Raw genomic sequence first — 18,637 nt, forward strand, 5'->3', positions numbered from 1 at the left:
CACCCGAGGAACAGAGGAGGAGTAGGAGGAGGGTACGACTAAAGGCTAGCAAAACTGGTCATCTAGTGCGTTGGGGACAGAGAATAAAAGGAGCAGATTTCTGGGAGTGGTAGAATAGATTCAGGGCATAATGTGCAGACAGGGGTATGGTGGGGTGCGGGTACAGTGGAGGTAAGCCCAGGCACTGAGTGATGATAAGAGAGGTTGCATCTCTGGACATGCTGGTTATACTGGGTGAGGTCACCGCATGTGTGGGAGGTGGGACAAAGGAGGTATCTAAGGCATGTACAGTGGGACTAGGGGCTCCGCAGTAAACTAGAACAATGATAATTATCCTAAACAACAGTAATCAAGTCATATTGACATTTGAGAGAGACATAAAGCGAGGCATAAAGCAATCACAGGTGTTGATTGGGAGAGCTAGCTAAGTCAACAACGGGTAAGACAACAACAGCTAAGTCAACAACAACAGGTAAAATGGCGATGAATGGGCAGGAAGGGTCGGTTAACTACACACAGGGCCTGAGTTCGGGGCTAGGGCGACAGATAAACAAAGGTAAACAAAGGTAAACAAAGGTAAACAAAGTGGAGTACCGTGATAAATGAACATTCCAGCAGGTATCAGCTATGTAGCCAATTGATCATAGGGTCCAGTGTACAGCAATAGATGGAACAGGGAAGCCGCGGGGTATTCGTTACAACGCTAGCACGCAGGAGACACGGCGTTTAAAGTTAGCAGTCCGGGGTAAGTAGAAGCGTCTGCTCCGTCGTCCGACGAAGGGACCGGGCCAGATGGCGAAAGAGGTATTGTAGTTGTGGGAATTTCGTTTGCTAGCCGGGAGATGCGCCTGGCTCAAGGGCTAGCTTCGGGGCTGGGCCACTCAGTTGAAGATAACTAGCTATGATGATCAATGGTCGGCAGGAATCTGGCGTTGTAGTGGAGATAAACAGTCTGAGGCTGGCAGGTATTATCCAGGCTAAAAAAAACGGCTGGTGCCTGAGCAGAGGGTAAAGGCCGCTAGCAGTGGCTAACAATGACTAAATAGCTATTAGCTAATTAGCTGGCTAGCTCATGATGAAAGTTTTGGCTATAGGGTCTAAAAAAAATTGTGGATCCGTGTCACATTCAGTAAGGCGGGTTACCAGAAGGTATGTTTAATTTAAAAATGTAAAAATAAATATATACAAAAAAGACGAAAAATACAAAAAGTATACGAGAGGACAACAAACCACGTCTGCACTGCTACGCCATCTGGGGCCATCTGTACAGCTGGGGAAGATGGGTTGGATATACGGTTGTAGAAATGGTGAGGTTATTGTGATGTGTGGTGTTGTTTTGTGTCATGGGGTGGAGTGCAAGGAGAGTACGCAGTACAGGGGGTATTTGTTTTTTAAAAGTGAGGTGTTAATGAAATATCACTAAAGAAAGTCGAAAAGTCTCTCTCTACCTAACTCCTACCTAATACTACCTAATTCCTACCTAATACTACTTAACCACTACAGATGGGGAGGATTGTGTAGTGAATGTGTAGTTTATGTACTACTCAAGATACACAAGATAGTGTTCAATAGGAAAACAGTAGTGTTTCCCGTAGTAATCAGGTAGAGATGTTTACTACTTGATGTTGGTAGTATATAAGTAGTCATTATTTTTCGTCTTGGCACGGTGCCGTGGGCCTGTGGCTGATGTCCTTGAGTACTGTTATTCATGGGGTTGGGGATCTGTGCTTATTATGGGACGGATAACATCAGTGCTGCTCCGCAGGCCTTCGGCAGGGCACAGGGTTGAGTCTCTCTGAAGACACTATGTGCGTCCCAAATGGTTCTGTATATAGTGTACTACGTTTGACCAGAGCCCTATGACTTTTACTGATGACCTTTGTTGGATGTTGAAATGTAAAATGCCCCTTTTTATGCTGGCTTTGTATACACAAATACTGTGTAGTGTTAATTGGAACTTTTATTTGACCGCTGCCAACCGCAAAAGTACTTGTTTTGTGCTTACAATATAACCCTTAAATGAACCTAAGTGGACTGCTGCATACAATGTACAGCCTGAGAGATGGTCATGTTTAGCTTAAAACCTGTCATTTCTTCTCAAATTCAAACTGCTATAGAGATGCAAATGATTGTGCTAATTTAACTAAATCTCTCTGTCTTTCTCTGTTGTATTGTGTCAGGTGTCAACCCTCTCTCTTTCTGTTTCCTGTCAGGTGTTCCGGACGGACTTCATCACGGCCATGAAGCTGCCAGACTCGGCCCAGCTGGGCCCCGATGACTTCTACGTGCTGTCAGACCCCTGGAGACAGGAGTGGGAGAAGGGGGTCCAGGTCCCTGCCAGCGTAGACGCCATCCCAGAACCTATCGTCAGGTAGGGACGATGCTGACTGTTTGAATGCTTTGACTGCTCTAATACAATACGATCATGGAACAACCACACTTAAAGGGATACTTCGGGATTTTGGCAATGAAGCCAGTGGCGCAGTGGTCTAAGGCACTGCATCTCAGTGCAAGAGGCGTCACTACGGTCCCTGGTTCAAATCCAGGCTGTATCACATCCTGAAGTGATTGGGAGTCCCATAGGGTGGCGCACGTTTGGCTCAGCGTCGTTAGGGTTTGGCCGGGGTCGGCCGTCATTGTAAATTAGAATTTGTTCTTAACCGACTTGCCTAGTTAAATAAAGGTTAAAGAAAACAATTTAAAAAAAATATATTCCACAGATTCAATGATTCAATAAAATATTCAGATTCAATAAAATATTCCACAGATTCAGTGAAGTCATGGATACCATTTTTATGTCTCTGTGTCTAGTATGAAGGAAGTTAGAGGTAGTTTTGCAAGCCAATGCTAACTAGCGTTAGCACAATGACAGGAAGTCTGTGGTGTCTATTAGCATGCTAGCAGTTATCATAGACTTCCAGTCAATGTGTTAACACTAGTTCATCTGAACTATATCCTGAAATATACCATTAAACACACTCTGAACCCTCACACACTGACTGTCTGAATGCTTTCATTTATTTTGATAAGTGTGAACCCTATCAAACACTAAAATGTCACTACCAATATTTAAATACTGATGGAGCACAACCACACTGAACACTGACTCGCACACACATATACATTCTGATACTGCTGTAGCTGAAGCCAGGGAGACGCACACACACACCTACATGCAGGATACCCTGTCCCCTTGCACTAGAGGACAAATCATCTCATTCTCGCTCTCTCCCACTCATATGCGCGTGCGCACACACACACACACACACACACACACACACCTGCATGCTCAGCCTCAGTGTAACATTGCCGCGCGTTGCCCAGTCTTTGACTACCATAGACAGACAGACAGACAGACAGACAGACAGACAGACAGACAGACAGACAGACAGACAGACAGACAGACAGACAGACAGACAGACAGACAGACAGACAGACAGACAGACAGACAGACAGACAGACAGACGGTGGTATCTCAGTAGAGGTCCTCAGTATTGCCAGGCCTGCATGGTGATAAACCCACAGAACAGCTACACACAGCAGCCAGAACAAAGGGGGACACACCTGGACACACAGCCCCATCCCCCACCACACCACACTCATGTTTTCTCGCTCCTTGAAGCACAGCGCCTTGACAAATGGATCTCCACCCCGCCCTATTCTGGGCGAGGTCTTATGCTGATGTGGTTTTGAATCCCAGGTTGTGTAGGTCGGCCTCCAACTGGTCGGACGATCTGGCTCTCGGTCTTCCTCTTGGCCGTGGCCAGTTGGGGGATTGCTCCTTTAGGATGAGGGCAAGTTCCAGAGGTGGGTTTGATCTGACCAGGTGACTGAACAGTCACAGTCGGGGAGGTTCTGACCAGGGAGTTCTGGATGTGGTCCCACCATGTGATGCCGTGTAGACTTCCAAACAACATGTGAGGTCCAGGGTGAGGGTCCATGACACAAAAACACACACACCTTTCACAGGTTTACTGGAAGTGATCTCAGCTGGAGCATGTGTTCTAGAGATTAGGTCAGGTCAGCTGGAGCATGTGTTCTAGAGATTAGGTCAGGTCAGCTGGAGCATGTGTTCTAGAGATTAGGTCAGGTCAGCTGGAGCATGTGTTCTAGAGATTAGGTCAGGTCAGCTGGAGCATGTGTTCTAGAGATTAGGTCAGGTCAGCTGGAGCATGTGTTCTAGAGATTAGGTCAGGTCAGCTGGAGCATGTGTTCTAGAGATTAGGTCAGGTCAGCTGGAGCATGTGTTCTAGAGATTAGGTCAGGTCAGCTGGAGCATGTGTTCTAGAGATTAGGTCAGGTCAGCTGGAGCATGTGTTCTAGAGATTAGGTCAGGTCAGCTGGAGCATGTGTTCTAGAGATTAGGTCAGGTCAGCTGGAGCATGTGTTCTAGAGATTAGGTCAGGTCAGCTGGAGCATGTGTTCTAGAGATTAGGTCAGGTCAGCTGCATTGTGAGAGAGAGTTAGTAGTGATCCAGAGATCACAGGATCAGAAGAGCTGCTGGGAACATGGAGATGTGGGTCGGGGTTCCTCTGATGAGAGAAACTACACACACTGGGTTGTAGGGTAATTCCTCTCCTAGAGTGAGACTGTGACACCCTGTCTATACTACGCATAGACACGGAGACAGACGGAGGGACGGACAGAGGGACGGACACACAGGGAGTGAGGCAGGGTCACAGGCTAACAATATCAAACCTCACTGCTTTACTCTCCTACTGCTCATCATAAAGGATACATCAGGCCTGGGATAGATAACATGCATATAGATATAGATACACCAGGCCTGGGATAGATAACATGCATATAGATATAGATACATCCGGCCTGGGATAGATAACATGCATATAGATATAGATACATCAGGCCTGGGATAGATAACATGCATATAGATATAGATACACCAGGCCTGGGATAGATAACATGCATATAGATATAGATACACCCGGCCTGGGATAAATAACATGCATATAGATATAGATACACCAGGCCTGGGATAGATAACATGCATATAGATATAGATACACCAGGCCTGGGATAGATAACATACATATAGATATAGATACACCCGGCCTGGGATAGATAACATGCATATAGATATAGATACACCCGGCCTGGGATAGATAACATGCATATAGATATAGATACACCAGGCCTGGGATAGATAACATGCATATAGATATAGATACACCAGGCCTGGGATAGATAACATGCATATAGATATAGATACACCCGGCCTGGGATAGATAACATGCATATAGATATAGATACACCAGGCCTGGGATAGATAACATGCATATAGATATAGATACACCAGGCCTGGGATAGATAACATGCATATAGATATAGATACATCCGGCCTGGGATAGATAACATGCATATAGATATAGATACATCCGGCCTGGGATAGATAACATGCATATAGATATAGATACACCCGGCCTGGGATAGATAACATGCATATAGATATAGATACACCAGGCCTGGGATAGATAACATGCATATAGATATAGATACACCAGGCCTGGGATAGATAACATGCATATAGATATAGAGAGATAGATACACCAGGCCTGGGATAGATAAGATAACATGCATATAGATATAGAGAGATAGATACACCAGGCCTGGGATAGATATGATAACATGCGTATAGATATAGATACACCAGGCCTGGGATAGATAAGATAACATGCGTATAGATAGAGAGAGATATAGCTATTGAGAAAGGCCACCGTAGGCAGACCTGGCTCTCAAGAGTAGACAGGCTATGTGCACACTGCCCACAAAATGAGATGGAAACTGAGCTGCACTTCCTAACCTCCTGCCCAATGTATGACCATATTAGAGACTCATATTTCCCTCAGATTACACAGATCCACAAAGAATTTGAAAACAAACACGATTTTGATAAACTCCCATATCTTCTTGGTGAAATACCAGTGTGACATCACAGCAGTAAGATTTGTGACCTGTTGCCACAAGAAAAGATCAACTAGTGAAGAACAAACGCCATTGTAAATACAACCCGTATTTATCCTTATTTATTTTCCCTTTTGTACTTTAACCATTTGTACATTGTTACAACACTGTATATATACATAATATGACATTTGTAATGTCTTTATTATTTTGGGACTTCTGCGAGTGTAATGTGTACTGTTAATTTTTATTGTTTATTTCACTTTTGTATATTATCTACCTCACTTGCTTTGTCAATGTTAACATATGTTTCCCATGCCAATAAAGTCTCTTGAATTGAATTGAAATTGATAGAGAGAGATAGATATACAGAGAGATGGATATAGAGCGAGAGATAGATGTAGAGAGATAGATAGATAAGGAAATGAATAGGTCAGTGTGGATATATGCACAAATGACCACGAGTTTGCATTGATCGATTGATTGATTTAGAATGTGTGGAGATGGAGAGATACATAGCTCAATAAAGGTAGATGAGAAGGGAGTTGATTGCTCTAAGCGGGTGGTATGTTCAAGTTGGTTAGAAAGCTTTGTCCTCCCCCGTCTGTTCTCTCTGCTCCTGCCTCAGGCTTAGACAGCTAGCTTTAAAATAAATAATGACATCATCTTCCAAAAATTGTGGAAAAGAGAAACTGCAGGGCCTGTCTGGCTCAGCTAGCCTAGTGTTCTTTCTCTCTCTGGGCTCGCTGTCCTCCTCTTACCCTCTGCCGTGCGGTCTCTCTCTCTCTCTCTGTCTCTCTCTCTCTCTGTCTCTGTCTCTGTCTGTACAAGCTTACTGTGCCGCGGTGGTTTCAGCTAAATGCTTTATGGTTGCGGAGAAATACGGTGAGACTGCTGGGTCACTGTGTTTGTGCACCTCTCTCCCCTTTCTCTTTTCATGGAAGATAACCAACACCGCACTACGGGGGGGGGGGGGGGGGTAGAGAGACCCTCCCTGGGCCAAGTGGAAGTAATTAGCTGTTGCATAACAGTCTCATTTGGTAGACAGAGAATGACAAATTGGCACGGTCTCTTTATCCTTAGTCCCCCTTGAAGCACGGGACAGAAATAATTACATGTATGAGACTCCTTTTCTCCAAACGAGATAAGATGAGATAAGGCTTGACACCGCAGCATCAGGCATTTTTCTTTCTGTTTCGACTGTGGTGACAGCGAACTGGAAACCATCATACTTCGAAGACTTTGTCTTTGGTTTGGCCCGAGAGGGGAAGACTTCCTGACCATGTACATGGCTTAGGGACTGAGAGGGGAAGACTTCCTGACCATGTACATGGCTTAGGGACTGAGAGGGTAAGACTTCCTGACCATGTACATGGCTTAGGGACTGAGAGGGGAAGACTTCCTGACCATGTACATGGCTTAGGGACTGAGAGGGGAAGACTTCCTGACCATGTACATGGCTTAGGGACTGAGAGGGGAAGACTTCCTGACCATGTACATGGCTTAGGCGCTGTGAGAAGAGAGGATAGTAAAACAGAAGCTGAGAGAGAGACTGTTGGGCTTGGTGGACCGCAGGTGGGAGAAGGAAGTTTGGAGCGCAGAGCCTTGGCCCAGGAAAATAACAGTGACTCTCTGGGGATTGGGAACAACCTCCTCCCAGTCCTAGAGGCTGTCCCAAATGGCATCCTATTCCCTATAGTGTACTACTTTTGACCAGGGCCCTGTTCAGAAGAAGTGCACTATATAGGCAATAGGGTGCCATTTGCCTGCATCCTCTCCCAGCAGACCAGGAAGTCACAGTACGCTACTTTATGTCCACTTCAACAACTGGGAACTCCCCAAACTCTTCCCATCCATTCAAGACTCCTTCCATAAGGATGATTGACATAAAGAGGCCAGCTCCCAGCCAAGGATGAGAATGGGTCAAGGAGGTTTTAAGAATCCACTGTTCTGTACCAAATCATTACCAGACTGACTGGTGCTGCTGTCTGCCTGCCTGTGCTGCCATGGGTCACTGGGTTCAAGACTGACTGATTTGAGCTTAGCTTGCTGCTCTAGCTGGCCTGGCCTGGCCTGGTTCAGCTTGGTAATGGTAGCTCTGGCCGCAGCCAGCCTGCAGTGTGTCTAACCACGGTGACTCTGCCTGGGCCTGTGGTCTAGAGGTGTCTGCAGAGATCCAGAGCAGACCCAGATTCAAATACTATAAAAAATCTTTCAAATGCTTTTGAGTGTTTGCTTTAGCCTGCCTGGGGTGACAGATGGGTGGGGTTTGCACTTTTGGGACTATTCTATTGGTTCAATATGTGCCAGGAAGCGCAATCAAGCCCTGCTATAGTATTATGAATATTTTGACTAGTATCTGAACCGAGGTGTGGGCTCCAGAGCTGCAGTAAAGGACAGGCTTGGTTAGAGTCCAGGCATACGGTATGGCTGTTATGCTCTCTCAGCAGGGTGGCTGGATGGAGGGGTGAAATCACTTACAGGCCCGGCTTCCCATTACTCTCTCCTGTTAACCATTTCACAGGGATGCCCTCTCCTCGCATTGTCTCATCTATGCCTTGGTGAACTCTGGCCCAATCCCAAATCGACACTTGCTCCTACCCCATATGCACAGAAAAGATTTTACGCAATATGGACAAAAATATGCTCAGGTTTGGATTCTGTGGTGAATTTTCTATGAGCCGGTAACTCAGTGTGTTAGTAGAGCTCCCCGTAGTGGTACATCAGCTCTGTGAGTTGAAGACTTGTTAGTTAAACATGAGATGAAATCCATGCAAGCTGTGCTTGGAATAAGTACATGGATCACTGGAAGTAATTTGTATTCCATCCTAAAGCACAACAGCGATTGTGTGTGTAAGCTGTCCCCAGGGCTGAGTGTGTGTCTGTGTCTGTGTGTGTGTGTGTGTGTGTGTGGGGGGGGTGCTTCTGTGTGTTTTATAGTAGGAATCCCTTGGGCGGTATGTGTTTGTGTGTTAGTTTTCCCCTGGATATGGGATGTTTGCCTGAGTGGAATTGCGTGTGCGTGTATGTAAGGGTTGGACAGTAACCAGATGTTCATACTGTTTCTGTATCATACCGGGGTGTACAGTATTACCGCTGTAACCAACAAGTTTGATTTTGACATCTAGCCACTTAGCTAGCCAGTTAGCAAACAAAATGCTTGGCTGGAGCCCTGACCTTAATATTATTTATTTGTCACATCTTAGATTTCTTATAGTTATACTTAACTTATAAGCAGGGGTATTTTGAAATACCTTGGTATACAGTATAAACGGTATATCACCCAACCTTAGTGTTTGTGTGTGTGTTAGTTCTCCCCTGGGTAGTGAAGCTGGGTATCTTCCCAAGGGAATGCAGTTCTCCCACCCTACAGACACACACACCCGCTCTATCCATCAGTGCTGATGGTTGGACCCGTGTGGCAGATCAAAGCTGTGTGTCATGCATTGTGAGCTGAGCAACATCTGGGCCATCTGAAGGTTCCTAACCAACCCCCATCTGCCTGCCCTCTGTGTGTGTGTGTGTGTGTGTGTGTGTGTGTGTGTGTGTGTGTGTGTGTGTGTGTGTGTGTGTGTGTGTGTGTGTGTGTGTGTGCGTGTGTGCGTGTGTGTGTCTACATGTACAGTACCAGTCAAAAGTTTGGACATGCCTACTCATTCAAGGCTTTTTCTTTATTTTTACTATTTTTTACATTGTAGAATAATAGTGAAGACATCAAAACTATATAATAACACATAAGGAATCCTGTAGTAACCAAAAAAGTCTTAAAACAAATCAAAATATATTTTATATTTGAGATTATTGAAAGGAGCCACCCTTTGCCTTGATGACAGCTTTGCACACTCTTGGCATTCTCTCAACCAGCTTCAGCTGGAATGCTTTTCCAACAGTCTTGAAGGAGTTCCCACAAATGCTGAGCACATGTTGGCTGCTTTTCCTTCACTTTGCGGTCCAACTCATCCCAAACCATCTCAATTGGTTTAGGGTCGGGTGATTATGGAGGCCAGGTCATCTGATGCAGCACTCCATCACTCTCCTTCTTGGTCAAATAGCCCTTACACAGCCTGGAGGTGTGTTGGGTCATTGTCCTGTTGAAAAACAAATGATAGTCCCACTAAGCGCAAACCAGATGGGACGGCGTATCGCTGCAGAATGCTGTGGTAGCCATGCTGGTTAAGTGTGCCTTGAATTCGAAATAAATCACAGACAGTGTCACTGGCAAAGCACCATCACACCTCCTCCTCCATGCTTCACGGTGGGAACCACACATGGGCAGATAATCCGTTTACCTACTCTGCGTCTCACAAAGACACAGCGGTTGTAACCAAAAATCTCAAATTTGGACTCATCAGACTAAAGGACAGATTTCCACCGGTCTAATGTCCATTGGTTGTGTTTCTTTGCCCAAGCAAGTCTCTTATTATTACTATTATTATTATTATTATTATTATTATTATTATTATTATTATTATTATTATTATTATTATTATTATTATTGGTGTCCTTTAGTAGTGGTTTCTTTGCAGCAATTTGACCATGAGGGCCTGACTCATTCAGTCTCCTCTGAACAGTTGATGTTGAGATGTGTCTATTACTTGAACTCTGTGAAGCATTTATTTGGGCTGCAATTTCTGAGGCTAACTCTAATGAACTGATCCTCTGCAGCAGAGGTAACTCTGGGTCTTCCATTCCTTTGGTGGTCCTCATGAGAGCCAGTTTCTTTTTTTGTTGATTTTTTAAAATATTTTAATTTTTTGTATTTTATTTTACCCCTTTTTCTCCAATTGGTAGTTGTCTCATCGCTGTGACTCCCATTCGGACTTGGGGGAGGCTAAGGTCGAGAGCCGTGCGTCCTCTGAAACCCAACCCAACCAAGCTGCACTGCTTCTTGACACAATGCCCACTTAACCCGGAAGCCAGCCACACCAATGTGTCTGAGGAAACACCGTACACCTGGTGACCGTGTCAGTGTGCACTGCACCCGGCCCGCCATAGGAGTCGTTAGTGCGCAATGGGACAAGGGCATCCCTGCCGGTCAAACCCTCCTCTAACCCGGATGACGCTGGGCCAATTGTGCGCCCCATGGATCTCCTGAACAAGTTCTCATTTACAACTGCGACCTGGCCAAGATAAAGCATAGCAGTGTGACACAGACAACAACACAGAGTTACACATGGAGTAAACAAACAAGCCAATAACACAATAAACAAGTCAATGATACAGTAGAAAAAAGAAAGTCTATATACAGTGTGTGCAAAAGGCATGAGGAGGTAGACAATAAATAGGCCATAGGAGCAAATAATTACAATTTAGCAGATTAACACTAGAGTGATAAATGAGCATATGAAGATGTGCATGTAGAGATACTGGTGTGCAAAAAGAGCAGAAAAGTAAATAAAATAAAAACAATATGGGGATGAGGTAGGTAGATAGGGTGGGCTATTTACAGATGGACTATGTACAGCTGCAGCGATCGGTTAGTTGCTCAGATAGCTGATGTTTAAAGTTGGTAAGGGAAATAAAAGTCTCCAACGTCAGGGATTTTTGCAATTTGTTCCAGTCACTGGCAGAAGAGAACTGGAATGAAAGGCGGCCAAATGAGGTGTTGGCTTTGGGGATGATCTGTGAGATATACCTGCTGGAACATGTGCTACGGGTGGGTGTTGTTATCGTGACCAGTGAACTGAGATAAGGTGGAGCTTTACCAAGCATAGTCTTATAGATGACCTGGAGCCAGTGGGTCTGGCGACGAATATGTAGCGAGGGCCAGCCGACTAGAGCATACAGGTCGCAGTGGTGGGTGGTATAAGGTGATTTAACAAAACGGATGGCACTGTGATAGACTGCATCCAGTTTGCTGAGTAGAGTATTGTAAGCTATTTTGTAGATGACATCGCCGAAGTCGAGGATCGGTAGGATAGTCAGTTTTACTAGGGTAAGTTTGGCGGCGTGAGTGAAGGAGGCTTTGTTGCGAAATAGAAAGCCGATTCTAGATTTGATTTTGGATTGGAGATGTTTAATATGAGTCTGGAAGGAGAGTTTACAGTCTAGCCAGACACCCAGGTATTTGTAGTGGTCCACATAATCTAGGTCGGAACCGCCCAGGGTGGTGATGCTAGTCGGGCGGGCAGGTGCGGGCAGCGAACGGTTGGAAAGCATGCATTTGGTTTTACGAGTGTTTAAGAGCAGTTGGAGGCCACGGAAGGAGTGTTGTATGGCATTGAAGCTCGTTTGGAGGTTAGTTAGCACAGTGTCCAAGGAAGGGCCAGAAGTATACAGAATGGTGTCATCTGCGTAGAGGTGGATCAGGGAATCGCCCGCAGCAAGAGTGACATCATTTACATCATTTATATATACAGAGAAAAGAGTCGGCCCAAGAATTGAACCCTGTGGTACCTCCATAGAGACTGCCAGAGGTCCGGACAACATGCCCTCCGATTTGACACACTGAACTCTGTCTGCAAAGTAGTTGGTGAACCAGGCGAGGCAGTCATTAGAAAAACCAAGGCTATTGAGTCTGCCGATAAGAATACGGTGATTGACAGAGTCGAAAGCCTTGGCCAGGTCGATGAAGACGGCTGCACAGTACTGTCTTTTATCGATGGCGGTTATGATATCATTTAGTACCTTGAGCGTGGCTGAGGTGCACCCGTGACCAGCTCGGAAACCGGATTGCATTCAAAATGGTCAGTGATCTGTTTATTAACTTGGCTTTCGAAGACTGGATAGGCAGGGCAGGATGGAAATAGGTCTGTAACAGTTTGGGTCTAGGGTGTCACCCCCTTTGAAGAGGGGGATGACTGCGGCAGCTTTCCAATCTTTAGGGATCTCGGACGATACGAAAGAGAGGTTGAACAGACTGGTAATAGGAGTTGCAACAATGGCAGCGGATAGTTTTAGAAAGAGAGGGTCCAGATTGTCTAACCCAGCTGATTTGTACGGGTCCAGGTTTTGCAGCTCTTTCAGAACATCTGCTATCTGGATTTGGGTGAAGGAGAAGCTGGGGAGGCTTGGGCGAGTAGCTGCGGGGGGGGGGGGGGGGGGGGGGGCAGAGTTGTTGGCCGGGGTTGGAGTAGCCAGGAGGACGGCATGGCCAGCCGTTGAGAAATGCTTATTGAAATTAGATTATCATGGACTTATCGGTGGTGACCGTGTTACCTAGCCTCAGTGCAGTGGGCAGCTGGGAGGAGGTGCTCTTGTTCTCCATGGACTTTACAGTGTCCCAAAACGTTTTGGAGTTAGAGCTACAGGATGCTTTCCTGACTGACTGCGTGTATTGGTTCCTGACTTCCCTGAACAGTTGCATATCACGGGGACTATTCGATGCTATTGCACTCCGCCACAGGATGTTTTTGTGCTGGTCAAGGGCAGTCAGGTCTGGAGTGAACCAAGGGCTATATCTGTTCTTAGTTCTGCATTTTTTGAACAGGGCATGCTTATCTAAGATGGTGAGGAAATTACTTTTAAAGAATGACCAGGCATCCTCGACTGACGGGATGAGGTCAATATCCTTCCAGGATACCCGGGCCAGGTCGATTAGAAAGGCCTGCTAGCAGAAGTGTTTTATGGAGCGTTTGACAGTGATGAGGGGTGGTCGTTTGACCGCCGACCCATAGCGGATACAGGCAATGAGTCAGTGATTGCTGAGATCCTGATTGAAAACAGCGGAGGTGTATTTGGAGGGCAAGTTGGTCAGGATAACGTCTATGAGGGTGCCCATGTTTACGGATTTGGGGTTGTACCTGGTGGGTTCCTTGAACATTTGTGTGAGATTGAGGGCATCTAGCTTAAATTGTAGGACTGCCGGGGTGTTAAGCATATCCCAGTTTATGTCACCTAGCCAGGATTCAGACACGGCAAGGACATCAGGGTTCGCCGAGTGTACTAAAGTAGTGAGTAAAACAAACTTAGGGAGAGGAGGCTTCTGATGTTGACATGCATGAAACCAAGGCCTTTTCGATCACAGAAGTCAACAAATGAGGGTGCCTGGGGACATGCAGGGCCTGGGTTTACCTCCACATCACCCGAGGAACAGAGGAGGAGTAGGATGAGGGTACGGCTAAAGGCTATCAAAACTGGTCGCCTAGAGTGTTGGGGACAGAGAATAAAAGGAGCAGATTTCTGGGCGTGGTAGAATAGATTCAGGGCATAATGTGCAGACAGGGGTATGGTGGGGTGCGGGTACAGTGGAGGTAAGCCCAGGCACTGAGTGATGATAAGAGAGGTTGTATCTCTGGACATGCTGGTTATAATAGGTGAGGTCATCGCATGTGTGGGAGGTGGGACAAAGGAGGTAACAGAGGTATGATGAGTGGAACTAGGGGCTCCATTGTAAACTAAAACAATAAATAACCTAAGCAACAGTATACAAGGCATATTGACATTTGAGAGAGACATACAGCGAGGCATAAAGCAATCACAGGTGTTGATTGGGAGAGCTAGCTAGACAACAACGGGTGAGACAACAGCTGATCAGCTAAAACAACAACAACAACAGGTAAAATGGCGTTGACTGGACAGAGAGGGTCGGTTAACTACACACGCAGCCTGAGTTCGCAGCTGGGGCCGACAGATAAACAAATAATAAACAGAATGGAGTACCGTGATTAATGGACAGTTCAGCAGGCATCAGCTATGTAGCCAAGTGATCATAGGGTCCAGGGGGCAGCGGTAGATGGAACAGGGAGGCCGCGGAGTAGTCGCTACTACGCTAGCATGCGGGCGACACGGCGCTTAAAGTTAGTAGCCCGGGGCTAGTAGAAGCGTCTGCTCCGACGTCCGACGGAGGCCGGTTGGAGGCACAGCGGATGGAGTTTTCGTCGGTAGACCAGTCGTGGTGGTGCGGCGGGGCGCCGTGTCGACAAAGGATCCAAGCCAGATGGCGAAAGAGGTATTGTAGATGTAGTAATTTAGTTTGCTAGCCGGGGGATGCGCCTGGCTCACGGCTACCTAGTGCTAGCTTCAGGGCATGGGGCGTTAGCCACTATAGCCACTCGGTAGCAGCGGTGATCCGGTGCCAAGGTCCAGAGCTTACGGCAAGGGTCCGGTGGAGTAGTGGGTTCTAGCCGTGTTTGGGTGGGGTTGGGGTGAACAACTGAGTAGGCCGGGAGGTGGGCCTTAGAGATAGCTTCGGTACTGGGTAATTCGGTGGGTGCTAGCTAGCTGTGAAGATCAGGAGTAATGGTCCAGGGATTACGGCAGGAATCCGGCGTTGTAGTGGAGAGACAGTCCGATACTGGTAGGCTGGCGAGTATTATCCAAGCTAAAAAAAGGGCTGGTATCTGTGCAGAAGGTAAAGGCCGCTAGCAGTGGCTAACAATGACTAAATAGCTTGTAGCTAAATTAGCTGGTTAGCTTCTGATGGCTAGGTGGCTCTTGCTATAAGGTCTAAATATAAAAAATAATAGCGGTTCTGTATTACATTGTGTGAGGCAGGTTACCGGAAGGTATTTTTGAGTTAAAATGGAACGAGATTGAAAATAAAAATCGAAATATGTACAAAAAAGGACGAAAAATACAAAAGTACACGAGAGGACAAACAAAACACGTCTGAACTGCTACGCCATCTTGGTAGTGTTAACAAGGCACACCTATTAATTGAAATGCATTCCAGGTGACTATATCATGAAACTGGTTGAGAGAATGCCAAAAGTGTGCAAAGCTGTCATCAAGCAAAGGGTGACTACTTTGATGAATCTAAAATCAAAAATATATTTTGAACAGTCAAAACTGTTCGCTCCTCTGGCACCCCAATGGTGGAACAAGCTCCCTCACGACCCCAGGACAGCAGAGTCAATCACCACCTTCCGGAGACACCTGAAACCCCACCTCTTTAAGGAATACCTGGGATAGGATAAAGTAATCCTTCTAACCCCCCCCCCCCTAAAAAAAAGAAAAGATCTCGATTGTAAAGTGGTTGTTCCACTGGATATCATAAGGTGAATGCACCAATTTGTAAGTCGCTCTGGATAAGAGTGTCTGCTAAAATGACGTAAATGATTTGTTTAACGCTTTTTTGCTTACTACATCAAATCAAATCAAATTTTATTGGTCACATACACATGGTTAGCAGATGTTATTGTGAGTGTAGCAAAGTGCATGTGCTTCTAGTAACGAACAGTGCAGCAGTATCAACAAATAATCTAACAATTCCACAACAACTAACTAATACACACATCTAAGTAAAGGAATGGAATAAGAATATGTACATATAAATATATGGATGGGCCATGACCGAGCGGCATAGACGAGATGCAATAGATGGTATAAAATACAGTATATACATCTGGGATGAGTAGTGCAAGATATGCAAACATCATTATTAAAGTGGCATTAATAAAGTGATTAGTTATCCATTTGTTAGAGTGGCCAATGATTTCAAGTCTGTATGTAGGCAGCAGCCTCTGTTTTAGTGATGGCTGTTTAACAGTCTGATGGCCTTGAGATGAAGCTATTTTTCAGTCTCTCGGTCCCTTGAATGAGTAGGTGTGTCCAAACTTTTGACTGGTACTGTATGTATCACATTTTGTGTACCCTGCTACCTCACCCATAAAGAGTGCTTTAGGAGGGAAGCTGTAGTTGATCATGCCACGTGAAACACCAGGCAGCCCTGCTCCTATCACTTCCCCTGCTGCCCTGTGGTGCACATGTCTCTGTGGTTTGGTGAGGGAGGGAGCCCTCCTTGGATAGCTGTGGCCACTCAGGGCTTTGCAGGTGGCAGCAGGGCCCTCAAAGGTTGCATCCCAAATGGCAACCTATTTTCTAGTGGGCACTGGTCAAAAGTAGTACACTATAAAGGGGATAGGGTACATTTTGGAAAGGACCTCTGCTCTGTTCCGCCTGGGTGAGTGACTCATCCTCACTCACTCATCAGGGACCAGGGCCTGTAGATCCCCTCTCCCTCACGTGCTCTCTCGCTCTCTCTCTTACTTCACTTCCTCATCCTGCTAAACACAGCTGGCAACGGGAAGCCATTCTCTTTTAATGACCTCATCGGGGACGCCGAAGCACCCTGGCTAGTCACTTAAGCCTTCCCGCTTTAAGGAGCGTAAACATTGTTTACTTGGGTTGTGTACCCAGCGGACTCCAATCTCTCAGCCGCCCCAAAAACTATCACGCACTGCTCTCCAGTCTTTCGATCAGCCTTTCCTCCTCCTCCTCCTCCTCCTCCTCCTCCTCCTCCCTTTCCCCTCTACTCCTCCATCCTTCATTTTCCTCTCCTCTTCCACTTGAGCTTTGGTGTTTTTTTAATGTATTTTTAAGGTGGCGTAGTCTCATGTTGTTTCTTCTTCCTGTTGGTGGCTGTTTTGTTCTGTTGCATTGTCCGCTGCTTTGTTTTGGATGACCTCATTCGGAGCGTCCTTCCGCCTCTCGCTGTGTTTTCAGAGAGAGAGGGATGACAGAGAAGGCATGAGGGAGTGGGTAAATAAACACCTTTACTCTCAGAGAAATGAGGCGAAGGAGTGGAGTGGCATGACTGCACCACAGACCAGACTAAATGAGTGCCACACAGGACCCAGCCAGTCCAGACCAGACTAAATGATGGCAACAAAGGACCTAGCAGCTTTCCTTGGGTTGTTGCATCTCTATAGACTGAAAGTGGCTTCATTTCCTCGTCCTTGTCTTCTCTTCACCTGCATTGACTATTCAGCTTCATAGATTACTATTCTGCATTTTGACTTATCAGCTTCAATATTCAATGTAAACATCGGTCAAACAAAGTTATTCAGGAGCTTTTCATGTGGGGTGTGCTGGCTGGCTGGCTGGCTGGATGCTGGTGGGCTGGCTGCCTGGAAGTGTCTCAGACAGGGAGAGGAATGCAGAGGGCTGTGCCACAGCTGCATAGGATGAGGGTAGGGTGTGCAGGAACCAAAAACGCATACCAAGCAACGCGATGACGCTGCATGTGGGTTAGATGTGTACTTACTGTGCCCCATTATTAGTGGGGTATTTAGAACGTCTGACTGTGACTGAACCCCAGGCAGCCCGTTAGATGAGAGGCTGATGGAGAAAGCAGAGAGGGGAGAGCGAGGGGGGCAGACCTGGGTTCAAATACTATTAGAAATACTTTGAGTGTTTACTCTAGCCTGCCTGGAGTGCCAATTGGGCAGGGTTTGTAGTTGTGGGACTATTCTATTGGTCCATTTTAGCCAGGCAAGCTCAATCGAACACAGATAGATATAGTATTTGAAAGGATTTCAAATAGTATTTGAACCCAGGTCTGGAGAGGGGTCATGCCGCTACATTGAACTCTACTGTATCATTAGCCTGCTAAACTAAACAAACCAGTTGAATGGAGATCAATGATGAGGCCGTTGGAAATGAGGCGGGTCAGATGACTCTGTCAGGTCTGTGGTTACCTGCTAGCCTGCTGCGCTGCTTCTGACCGCTGTCTGTCAGCTTTACACAGTGGAGAGGGGAAGTTCAGCATGGGACCGAGCACATTTTGTGTGTGTGTGTGTGTGTGTGTGTGTGTGTGTGTGTGTGTGTGTGTGTGTGTGTGTGTGTGTGTGTGTGTGTAAGACTGCAGGGGGGGGCAGGTAGCTGACTAGTGGTGGCTATTCAGCAGCCAGTTAGTCTGAGGGTAGAAACTATTGGTCCGTTTTTCAGTTTTTGCCATGATGCTCCTTTACTGCCTGCGTCTGAGTGATTGAAGTGGGGAGAACAGGGCATGTCTTGGGTGGCTGGGGACCCTGACTATCTTCTTGGCCTTCC

The 18,637-nt window shown here is 46.3% G+C and overlaps 1 protein-coding gene across 5 annotated transcripts in view; it reads left to right on the plus strand.

Annotated features, from left to right (window-relative positions):
- LOC115154029 (protein Jade-1) overlaps nt 1-18,637 on the plus strand; it is a 221,316-nt gene that overhangs the window by 74,282 nt on the left and 128,397 nt on the right. For all 5 annotated transcript variants that reach the window (XM_029699806.1, XM_029699805.1, XM_029699807.1 and 2 more), the window contains one exon: nt 2,214-2,371. In XM_029699806.1, the coding sequence (XP_029555666.1) occupies nt 2,214-2,371 (158 nt within the window). The remainder of the gene's footprint in view (nt 1-2,213; nt 2,372-18,637) is intronic.

Source organism: Salmo trutta, chromosome 19, assembly GCF_901001165.1.
Source record: "Salmo trutta chromosome 19, fSalTru1.1, whole genome shotgun sequence".
Classification (NCBI taxonomy): Eukaryota; Metazoa; Chordata; class Actinopteri; order Salmoniformes; family Salmonidae; genus Salmo; species Salmo trutta.